A 12,743-nucleotide genomic window follows, 5' to 3' on the forward strand; every position below is an offset into this window, starting at 1 on the left:
TTATAATGACGAGAATATCTTCTTAGGCGATATGTTGATGAGACTCGTGATATCCGGTGTTTGCACCCATGAAAACATCGTGAATCGCGATTATTATCATCGATGGTTAAGCAATAACTCATTCAAGGAATCACAAAACAGTTCCTTTTCTTCTTTTTATTTTAATTTCTTTGTTCTTATTCTTTTTTTTTATTCGTTTCTTTTCTTCTCTCCCTTAATTGAATTAATTCAACATGAAAAGAAGTTTTTTTTAATTTATATTTTTTTTTATTTCACAATTTAAAAAAAAAATTTTTTTTAATTTTTTTTTTTTTGAGTTGAAAGTTTTCTAAACTACAATTTTTGTGAATTATTCTAAATTGTAATTTTTCAAACCAAGATTTTTCTAAATTGCTATTTTTCAAACTGTTTTTTTTTTAAACAGATTTTTAAATTGCAATTATTCATCAATTTTTTTTTTCTTTTAAACTGTTTTATAATTTTTTTTTTGTGTTCTCTTAACCATTGATAATTAATTTAAGAAAAACAAAAAAAAAATCTAGAGTTGAAAAAAGCCCTGACACAAAAAAAGCTTCCTGAGCGTTTTATGATGAGAGTGAGTGAGTGAGAGAGACACACACATGTATAGCGAAACTTACGAGACAGTGTGAGACGCCATCTCGTGGCCGTCGGCATAAAGATTTTGTACTTGACTGTAATCGGTCCATTCATGTGAAACGTAGAATGTTGCCGATATTGGACAACCATTGGGATTTTTTCTCCCCTTTTCAAATAAATCCGCGTACAATTGTTTATTTAAATCATTAACAGCATCGTCGAATGTTAAAAGAACAATTTGTGGCGTTTTATTCACATCAATGCCATCTAAGATATTTGGGAAAACAAAAAGAAGTAATCGATATTTTTCAATAATTATTAACTAAATATCTAAATTTTTAATATTTATAACATTTCAAAAAAAAAAAAATACTTAACGAACAGAAACAAGTTTAGAACAAGTTCGTCACTGATTTCTAAAACTATTGGTTCCAAAAATTTACAACCATCTCAAAAATAGTTTCCAAGAATTTAAAACAAGTTCGAAACTGATTTCGCACTATTTTAAACAAGTTCGAAACTAGTTTCTAACGAGTTCAAACAAATTCACAACTGGTTTCTAAATATTTTAAACAAGTTCCAAACTAGTTTGTAGATTTCCTAAAATTTAAAAAAAAATTAAACTAGTTTCCAAAGATTGATAACAAGTTCGAAACTTATTTCTAATTATTTTAAACAAGTTACAAACTAGTTGTCAACTATTAAAAAACAAGTTCAAATCAAGTTTTTAACGATTTCAAACAAATTCGCAACTGGTTTGTAACTAATTTAAACAAGTTCCAAACTAATTTTCAAAGATTTAAAACAAGTTCGAAACTGGTTTTGAATGATTAAAAACAAGTTCAAAACTAGTTTTCAACGATTTTAAACCAGTTTAAAACTAGTTTGCAACGATTTAAAATAAGTTTTGAACGATTTAAAACAAATTCGAAACTAATTTTAAACGATTAAAAACAAGTCCAAATAAGATCGAAAAAACATTTTTGTAGTTAAACTGTTTCCAAAGAGTTTAAACATGTTGTGAACAAATTCTGAACCATTAATATCCACTTAAAACTAGTTTGAATAACTTTTGATCCGGTTAATACTTATTTTTTTAAACTATGTTAAAATAGTTTTCAACTGCTTAGAATTTGTTGAAAAATATGTATATCTTCATAAAACTTGTTAAATTAAGTTAAAACCTGTTTGAAACCTGTTAAAACTACTTGAAACAAGTTCAAACTAGTTTTAAAACAGTTTCAAATGATTTAAATCAAGTTCGAAACTAGTTTCCAACGATTTAAAACAAGTTCGAAAGTAATTTGCAACGATTTAAACAAGTTCGAAAGTAGTTATCAAATATTTCTTTGAAACAAGTTCAAAACCGTTCTTAGCTAATTGAAACATGTTGAAAACAAGTTGATACATGTTGTAAACTGTTTTAACAGCTTCTAACTGTTTCTAAATTGTCAACACTCTTTTAAATAATCAAAACTAGTTTAAACATGTTATAAAACAGTACATAACTGTTATAATCCACTTAAAACTGGTTCAATAGTTTTTAACTGTTTATTAAATATTTAAAACACTTTTAAACCAGTTTAAACAAGTTTTGAATAGGTATTTTTTCGGAATTAGTTCGTAACTGTTAAAACCCACTTAAAACTAGTTCAAATTACATTAAAAATAGTTTTAACCTAATAGCACTTGTTTGAAACTAGTTTAAAACATTTCTTAACTGCTTTAAACTATTTATAAGTATATTTAAAACCAGTTCAAAACAGGTTTTTTAAAAGAAATTTCATGTGTTTAAAATGGAATAAAAATTATAACATGTTTTGAACTAATCTGAAATAGTTTCAACCTACTTGAAACAAGTACAAACAACTTTAAAACCATTTTAAAGAATTTAATGAACATTTAAAAAAATAAATAAAAGGTATTTAAACCTATTAATACTTGTTGGAAACTAGTTAAAAATAGTTCTCAACTATTTTAAATTGTTTATAAATATTTAAAACTAGTTCAAACTAGTTTGAACTAGTTGTTTGAACCAGTTTTTTAAAACTAGTTTTTTAAACTATTTCAAACTTATTGAAACTTATTGAAACTGGTTCACCCAACTTTAAAACTAGTTATTTGTCTAGTAGTACTCGTTTGAAACTAGTTTGAACTAATTTAAACCAGTTGTTTTTAAACTAGTTTAAACTATTTGTTAACTAGTTTAAACCAGTTTTTTAAACTAGTTTAAACTTCTTGAAACTAGTTCAAACAACTTTGGAACTAGTTATTTCTCTATTAGTACTTGTTTGACACTAATTTGAACTAGTTTAAACCAGTTGTTTTTAAACTAGTTTAAAACAGATTAACTACTTTAAAATTGTTCTAAAGTGTTTAAAACTACTTCAAATATGTTTTAAACAATTAATACTTATTCAAATCTAGTTTAAACAAATTTTTTTATTTTTAACTGCTTTAAACGGTTCCAAACTCGTTAAAAGTTGTTTAAACATGTTTTCGTACCTATTCTAACAAGTTCAAACCTATTTAAAACTAGTTGAAAACAATTTTGATAGTAATTTTTTTTTGCATAAAACTTTTTAAAACAAAGTTAGAACCATTTTTTTACTATATTAAATTGTTTTAAAACATAGTAGAAATTGTTTTTAAAGTCGCAAAACTAAATACAAAGTCGCAAACTAATTTTTAAGTATGTTTTTAACTTGTTTTTAACTGTTTCTAATTATTTAGCCTATTGCTCTAATAAGTTCTAAAGCAAGTTGCATTTTTGTTTAATAACCAAGTACTTGGGGAGCAAGAAAAACAATTTTTTAAATCTTGACAATTATCCCTAACATGTTCGGACAAGTTGAAAATAGTGCAAAACTCGTTCTTTGAAAGTGTCCCTTAATCTTTTTTGATTGTAAATGCGTTATTTTTCAAATTTTAGTTAAATTTTAGTTTTATTCAGCCTTTTGAGTGTATTATACAGTTAATAAACTTAATTGAAATGCAATTTTTAAAAAGAATCTATTAATAAAAAAAAAAAATTAACGGACATTATCAAAACAAGTAAATTTTTATAATTTTTATAAATAGAACAAAAAAAAACAAAAAAAAATTATTGTGATTAGAGTTTTTTTATATTTTTATAATTATTATATTTTATTTTTTTTATATTTTTATCATTTTTATAAATAGAACAAAAAAAACCAAAAAAAAAAAATAATTATTGTAATTAAGAGTTTTTTTCAAAGAAACTTTTTTTCATAAAGATCTGTGATATAAATAAATAATCAAGATTTTATTTTAGATTGAAAAAAAATGCAAAACTCGTTTTGAAAGTGTCCGTTAGTTTTTTTGTTTTTTTTTTTTGTTTTTTATATTTAAAAACGTTATTTTTAAAAATTTTAGTTCAACTTACAATTTTGACTTTATAATACACTTTTTTAGACTGAATATAAAGATAAAAATTTACTTGTTTTGATAGTGTCCGTTTTTTTTTTTTTTTTTTTTTTTTTTTTTTTACAGTTCCATTTAGTCTATAACTGAATAATAAACATTTTTTGACTGAATAAGGTGGAAAAATTTCCATATTTAATACTATGTATATATATATAATATAAATATTACGATCCCTGGGGGGAAATTAAAATAATTTTCACAATGAAATTTTACTTCCTTGTGAAAGAATTTCTTCCTTGGTCATTGCTTATTGTTTTATGGTGACAATGTGGGCACGTTTAATGCGCAAGCAATTACGTGCCTATGCGAAACGAAGGCCGCGCACTGACTTTATACTATATATATTATTGCGAAAGAATGTTTTTCTACACGATATATAGAGGTTCAAGTTATTAAAGGTGCACACACACGTATCTGTTTCACTTTCAAACGTAGCAAGTAATGAGTATGTAATGTTTTAGAACTGTGCGGAGAAAGTCTTCAGCTGACTGGCTTAAATCGATCGTCAAAATCAACATTCGGAACGCGAACAATGTTGCGTCACTTTGTCTCCGTTAATCAGCCATGCTCGACAAGTATTTTTCTCCCTTCCCCCCCCCCTACCCATTTTTTTTGTAGTTTCATTATTTTATTAACTGATTTTTTTCCCCAAAATGTAAAAATATTTTTTTTTTTTTTGACTTGAAAAAGAATTTCTTTTTCTAAATTTCGAGTTTCTGTCACAATAATAAATAATTTGGATTAATAATTAATTTTGAAAATTAAAATATCTAAAAATATTGATTTGAAAATGATTTTGAGTTTATAATTTTAATTCTTTGGAAAATATTCACTTGAGTAGAAATAATATATGTTCGCGAAAATATTGTATCTTTATTTTTAAATATTTTATGAGACGATAAATTCGCGAGGTGAGAGAATTGAATCAGCTGATTTGGAGCGGCCATAACGTTCTTTTTTTTTGGCGCGAAATTTTGAATTTGAAATTAACATTACAACTTCAATACTAATACAAAAATAAACACAATTAAAATAAAAAAATACATGTTTTAAAAAAATACAACTAAAATATAAAATAAAATAAATTTAACTAAAATACAAAATAAAACTAAAATAAAAAATAAATAAAAAATAATTACAACTAAAATAAAAAAAAAACTAAAATTAAAAATAAATACGTAACTAAAATGGAAATTAAAAATTATAAATTAAGAATTTTAGAAAATAATATTTGGAATGTTTCACAAACCTGGAATGTCAGCGCCACCACACGAGCAATCTGGTATTAAGCAAACATCTTTACGACATCTGGCGGCTGGTTTATCAACTTGTGGTGTGGGATAAATTGGCGCCGGTCTTACAGCTGGATGTCTATAGATGTCAACAAATTCTTGGGCCTTGGAGACAATTTCCGTCGATGGTTTTAAAGTTGGTCGCGAACGTCTAAAAAAACAATTATTATTTAAATAAAACGATTTTTTAAAAATTAACGTTTTTCAATCTAAAAAATAAAATCTTGATTATTTATTTATATCACAGACCTTTATGAAAAATAATAATAAATAATAAAAACTCTAAGTAAAATAATTTTTTTTTTTGGAGACATTTTTTGTTTTTGTTTTTGTTTTACGAGAAAAGTTGAAAATCTGCTCATTATCAGATTCTAAAAAAATTATTATTATTATTATTATTATTATTATTTTTATTATATTTATTTATATAATAATTTTTAAAAATAAAGAATTTTCTAAAATAAAAAATTAATCCTCAGGAGAAATGGAGTTTATATTGAAGAAAAAAAAGTTCGTTACTAGATATATTAGATCGCAATTCAAGTCGTATTATCTAATAGTTGATAATAAAAATATTTTTTCGCCATTTTAAATTGACTGCGAGACAATATTGGAAGTAAAAATGACACAATTAATGTTAAATTGACTCTTTTTTTCATACCCCCCCCTCCCCCCTTGCCCCCTCTCCACCATCACCAACTGCGTCCCTTCGTTTACAATCGATTAAAATACGATTTCTATTTGAACGACGTAACTTTCGTAATCCATAAAATCGCAAGATATTATCGTGACCGCATTTCAAACCCAATGCAGTCACATTTTTCCCGATGATTTTTATGACATCGAATTCAACGTAAATTCAATATTATATTTCTATTTATTGTATCGCTGTGTCAAATATACTTAAAATTTATTTCAAGTTATCTTTTAAAAAATTTTGAAAAAAAATACAGCCAATCACTGTCATTGGTAAAAATACTCTTAAATTTATTATAAACTTTCAACTATTATATAAATTTAAAAAAAAGTAAATTATACAAGATATAATCAAATTTAAAAAATAAAGATTTTGACTAGTTCAAAACTATTTTAAAATTAGTTCAAAATCAGTTGAAAGTGTTTTTGCAATAAGTTTGGAAACTGTTTGAAACAAGTTCATAATAAGTTCGGCACAAGTTCAGAACAAGTTTAAAATAAGTTCAGAACAAGTTCAAAATAAGTTCAGAACAAGTTTAAAATAAGTTCAGAACAAGTTCAAAATAAGTTCAGAACAAGTACAAAATTCTTTTTAAAAAAAATTCAGAAAAAGTTGAAAATAATGTCAAACAAGTTCTGAACAAGTTGAAAACAGATTTAAAATATGTTCAGAACAAGTTCAAAATAGTACTGAACAATTTTCAAATATGTTTCGAACTGTTTGGAACATGTGCAGAATCTAAAAACAAGTTCAGAACTGTTCAAAAAAAGCTTAGAATAAGTTCAAAAATTGTTTGAAACAAGTATAAAATTAATAAAAACAAGTTCGGGACTAGTTTAAAATCAACTAGTTAAAAAACTAGTTTAAAATTTTTAAAACCCTTTTGAAACAAGTTTAAAATTATAATTAAAAGAACAATTTGAAAAATATTCTGAACAAGTTCAAAATAATACTGAAAAATTTTTAAACATGTTCAGAATATAAAAACAAGTTCAAAACTGTTTGAAACAAGTTCAGAACAAGCATAAAATTTAATAAAAGAACAAATTCAAAATACTTCTGAAAATTTTTTTAAACATGATGAGAATATAAAAACAAGTTCAAATCTGTTTGAAACATGTTCAGGACAAGTATAAAATTTTACTTTTAAAAAACAAGTTCAGAACTATTTGAAACAAGTTCCAAATAATTTCAAACTTATTTGAAACATATTAAAATCATGAGTTGATCTAATTTACTTGTTTGTAATTAGTTTTAAACAGTCAGTAATTGTTTCAAACTTGTTTATAACAGTTAGTAATTAATTTAAAATAGTTTATAGTTTAAATCCAATTTACTTGTTTGAAACTAGTTCATAACAGTTTTTAATTGCTTTAAACTAGTTTTTAGCAGTTAGAATTTTTTCAAATTACTTTATAGCAGCATTAATCATTGAAAATTTGTTCTTAACAGTAAGTAAATTGTTTTTAACTAGTTTCTAACAGTTTTTATTAAATGGTTCGTAAAACAAATTTAACCGAGTTCAAAATTGTTTGAAAATAATTTAAAATACAATTTAATTGTTTGAAACTAGTTTTTAATTGTTTGTAATTGTTTTAAATTAGTTTTTAATTGTTTGTAATTGTTTTAAACTAGTTCGTAACAGTTTTTAATTGTTTAAAACTAGTTTATAACAGTCAGTAATTGTTTCAAACTTGTTTATAACAGTCAAAAATTATTTTAAAATGAGTTTATGGTTTAAATGAAAAATATACTTGTTTGAAACTAGTTTTAAATGGTTTGTAATTGTTTTAATCTAGTTCATAACAGCTTGTAATTGTTTACAACTAGTTCACAACAGTCAGTAATTGTTTCAAACTTGTTTATAACAGTTGAAAATTATTTAAAAATCATTTTATGGTTTACATAAAAAATATACTTGTTAGAAACTAGTTTTAAATAGTTTAGAATTGTTTGAAACTCATTCATGACAGTTCATAATTGTTTTTAACTAGTTCGTAACAGTTTAAAATTGTTTTAAACTATTTGAAACTAGTTCATAACAGTTTATAACTGTTAGAAACTAGTTCATAATCGTTAGAAACTAGTTCATAACTGTTTAAAACTAGTTCATAACAGCTTATAACTATTTGAAACTAGTTCATAACAGTTTACAACTGTTTGAAACTAGTTTATAACAGTTTATAACTGTTAGAAACTAGTTCACAACTGATTAAAACTAGTTCATAACAGCTTATAACTATTTGAAACTAGTTCATAACAGTTTATCACGCTTTGAAACTAGTTCATAACAGCTTATAACTGTTAGAAACTAGTTCATAACTGGTAGAAACTAGTTCATTACAGCTTATAACTATTTGAAACTAGTTCATAACAGTTTATAACTGTTTGAAACTAGTTCATAATAGCTTATAACTATTTGAAACTAGTTCATAACAGTTTATAACTGTTTGAAACTAGTTTATAACAATTTACAACTGTTTGAAACTAGTTCATAACTGTTTACAACTGTTTGAAACTAGTTCATAACTGTTTTAAACTAATTCATAACAGTTTATAACTGTTTAAAACTAGTTCATAACTGTTTACAACTGTTTAAAACTAGTTCATAACTGTTTACAACTGTTTAAAACTAGTTCATACCTGTTTACAACTGTTTGAAACTGTTTGAAACTAGTTCATAACAGTTTATAAACGTTTGAAACTAGTTCATAACAGTTTTTAACTATTTGAAACTAGTTCATAACTGTTTTAAACTAATTCATAACAGTTTATAACTGTTTAAAACTAGTTCATAACAGTTTATAACTATTTGAAACTAGTTCATAACAGTTTATAACTGTTTGCAACTAGTTTATAACAGTTTAAATGGTTTTTAACTAGTTCATAATAGTTAAGAATTGTTTTAAACTAGTTCATACCAGTTAGTAATTATTTAAAACTAGTGAATAATAAATAATTTATCAAAACAATTAAAAAGAAGTCGATTTGAACAATTTTGAACTTGTTTGAATTGGTTTGAAGACAATTATTTATGTTTGAAACTAGTTCAAAGTAGTTTGTACTTTTTAAACTAGTTTCTAGCACGTACTTTATGTTAAAAACTATCCTAAAAAATAAAATCCTACAAATTTGAATGAAATAAATTTTTTTTTGTTTTTTTTGTCGTTTCGAGGTGAATTCATATTATCTAATCTAGAAATTATTGTGTGAGAGTGATTAGGAGAACAATGTAAGATACTTACGGTGGTGCGGTACCACGGTTAACTTGTGGTCGACCCCGGCTGTAAAAATAAATCAATGTTCGTTAAACGACGCGACTCTACACCCGACATTTTTTTTTTTTTTTCAATAAAATCGAGACAGTGTGCTTTAATATTTAATAGTCGTATTAGGCCGAAAAGAAAGCAAGCAGAAGAAGAGAAAATTATTAGTGTCGCGAACAAATATTTGCGAAAGTGAAAGAACAAAAGGAAGAACGAATGAAAGAAAGAAAGGAAGAAAAGTAAAAAATTCCGTCTGTAAATAAATACTAAGAGGAAAAAGAAAAAGAAAAAAGAAAACTAGAATAATAGAAAGAGAGAGAGAGAGAGAGAGAGAGAGAGAGAGAGAGAGAGAGAGAGAGAGAGAGAGAGAGAGAGAGAGAGAGAGAGAGAGAGAGAGAGAGAGAGAGAGAGAGAGAGAGAGAGAGAGAGAGAGAATTAGGCCTTTGTCAAAATATTAGTTACCCTTAAAAAAAAATTTTTCTAGTTGCTAAAATATTAGGTACCCTAAAAAAATTTCTAGTTGCCAGAACCAAAAATAGAAATTAATAAACAGTGTATTAAAAACAAGTGTTAAAAATGATGACAGTAATAGTTTAATAGAATAGTAAAAAAAAATCTAATGTCACGATCATTGATGATGCACGACTAATAATTTATTAGCAAGCGTATCGCGTCTCGCGTATACATATAGAAATCTTAATCGCGTCACAACATTGCATGGCTTTCCTCATTTCTCAATTAAACGTGTATCAAGGTTAATAAAAGCAAATAATAAATTTTCGTATTTATCATCAATTTTTTTTATCCTGCAATACATACATTTTAAAAGAGAAAGAAAGTAGAGTATTTGTTTTTTATTTGTTTAAAAATTTCACCAATTTATTCTTTTGAAAAAATATTTTTTTTTATTTTTACAAAAGAAAAATAAATAAACATAACAATAATCATAAACATAATAATAAAATTTAATTTTAAATAAATAAATAATAATAAAATTAATTATAAATAATACAAAATTTTAATAATAATAAAAAATAAAATAATATAAAATAATAATTAATAAATAAATATAATAAAATAAAATAAATAAATAATTAAAAATAAAAATTTTTTAATTACAATTTTATTATAATTAAAAATAAAAAATATACCAAAATATAGGGGGGGGAATTCAAGAAGAAAGAAAAAAAATAAAGACACAAATATTTTGAAAAAAAAGAAATAAAATAAGACAAAGAATTCAAAATAAAAGAAAATAGTGAAGGAAAAAAGAAGGAAAATATAAAAACGAAGAAGAAAAGCAAAAAAAATTATTCACAAAATTTATAGATAAAATAAAAGAAGGGAAAAAATGACTAAAACAATGAATTTGATATTTAAAATAAAATATAGTAAAAACAATTTTTTTTTTGAAAAGACAAAAAAATTCAACAACAAAAAGAAGAATTTAATTGAGATAAAAATTCAAAAATAAAATAAAAAACCGAAGTCAAAATATAAATGTGCTTTAAAAAAAGTAAGGGGAATAATTCAATAGAGCAAAAAAATTTATGATAATATTAGAAATAAGTTCGAAAATAATAGAAGTGAAACAAAAAATTGAGTCGAAGAAACTAAAAGAAATAACATTGAAAAATTCAAGGCGAAAATAATAAAAATGAAATTAAAAAATGACCGAAGAAATTAAAAACAAAATGTAAAAAATAAGTTAAAGAAAAAATTAAGATAAGAAAAAAAAATCGAGAAAAAAAATGAGTCAAAAAAACTAAAAATACCGAGACAGAAAATAAATCAAAGTAGGAATTAAAAATGAGACAAAAAAAAAATAAGTCGAAGAAATTAAAAAATGCGAGTCATAAAAATTAAAAATCGTAGACAAGAAATAAGTCAATGAAACAAAGAAATAAGACAAAGGAAAGATAAAAAATGATCAAAAAAAAAATTGTTAACCGTGACAGTGAATAAAGAAATTATACAGACACTAAAATAAAGTATGTGAAGATTTGTTAAAATAATTTGTTAACCATATAATATGGTTAAATTAACAAACAATTTTGTTAAAATTTGTTAAATTTCACATGTTGTTAAAATAGAAGAAAGTGAAGAAGAAAATAATAAACATTTGGCACAGTAACTGTTCAATTGCAAAAAGTAGATAATTAAAACACTTTAACGAAATTCAATTTTGTATTCTTTTTATGATCAACATTGCGATAATTGCAAACATAATTTGAACTTAAAATTTTAAACAAATTATAATTTTTAGATCAGCTGTTCGTAGGACGCCATTTGCATTTTAACAGTTGCTGCCATCCAATGACAATACATTCTAAACCAAGAGAGAATAAGAAATAATTCACAAAAACAAAACGAAATTGATTTTAAAAAAAAAGAAAAATTTAAATAATTAATTATTATTATAAAATATTACAAATTCAATTAACTGATTATTATATCACATTAAAATAATAGTAATAATAATAATAATAATTATTATTTTTTATTATTATTATTTTCAAGTGAAAACAATTTTTTTATAATTTTTGTATTTAATAAAATTTAAGTTTTAGTAATTTTTCTCTAAAACAGTAAAAATTATTTTAAAAAAATAAAGAAAAATTTTTTTTGTCAATAACTTTTCAAAATCAAATTTCGTTTTATTTGAATATATAATTTTTATGCATTTTTTTAAACATACCTGGGAGCACTTATAGAATATTGACGAACAGTCGTTGGTGTTGGTTGTGTTGTTGTTGTTAGGGAAATATACGAATCAACAATTGAATTTGGTGTTGTCACATGAACAACTGGATGGCTTAAAATGTTGGTCCTTGAAAAAAATAAAATAAAATTTATAAATAATAATAACAATAATAAAAATAATAATAAATTATTAATAATAATAATTGAAATAAAGGTTTCAATACTATCGATAGATATCGATACTATCGATAGATATCGATACTATCGATAGATATCGATACTATCAAAATAAAGGTATCGATACTATCGACAGGTATCGATTCTATCGACTATTTTTGATAATATGGATAAACATAATCGATTAATCGAAATCTCTAGTATAATTAGGCTATCGATGGATCGAAATATCGTTTAATTTTGAACATCAATAAATCGAAATGTCGATTAATTTTAAATATCAATTAATCGAATAAATTGGTTTATTTATTTTTTTTTGAAATTTTATTTTGATTATGAAAATTATGTAAACATGATTACACAGTATGATTATGTAAATAATATGCATATATTGATTGGTTGTGAAAATTTGAAAAAAAATAAATTTTATTTCTTGACATTAATGAAGGAAGAAAATTTGCCAAGTGGATTAATTTTTGATATGGGAATTTGAATTTAATTTATGATTCTTATTATTTCATATTGGATATATGATTGTTGAAGAATGAGTGAGAAGGGGTGATG

The 12,743-nt window shown here is 23.8% G+C and overlaps 1 protein-coding gene across 4 annotated transcripts in view; it reads right to left on the reverse strand.

The window, feature by feature from the left end:
• LOC122503970 overlaps window positions 1-12,743 on the reverse strand; it is a 144,233-nt gene that overhangs the window by 14,179 nt on the left and 117,311 nt on the right. For 2 of the 4 annotated variants that reach the window (XM_043614777.1, XM_043614775.1), the window contains exons 9-11: window positions 11,998-12,129; window positions 9,279-9,317; window positions 5,294-5,487 (exon numbers count right to left, since the gene is read on the reverse strand). In XM_043614777.1, coding sequence (XP_043470712.1) covers window positions 5,294-5,487; window positions 9,279-9,317; window positions 11,998-12,129 — 365 coding nt within the window. Of the gene's footprint in view, window positions 1-638; window positions 865-5,293; window positions 5,488-9,278; window positions 9,318-11,997; window positions 12,130-12,743 lie in introns of all 4 variants that reach the window. The other 2 variants (XM_043614776.1, XM_043614778.1) reach the window with 2 other exon arrangements.

Source organism: Leptopilina heterotoma, unplaced genomic scaffold (assembly GCF_015476425.1).
Source record: "Leptopilina heterotoma isolate Lh14 unplaced genomic scaffold, ASM1547642v1 Lhet_275, whole genome shotgun sequence".
NCBI lineage: Eukaryota > Metazoa > Arthropoda > Insecta > Hymenoptera > Figitidae > Leptopilina > Leptopilina heterotoma.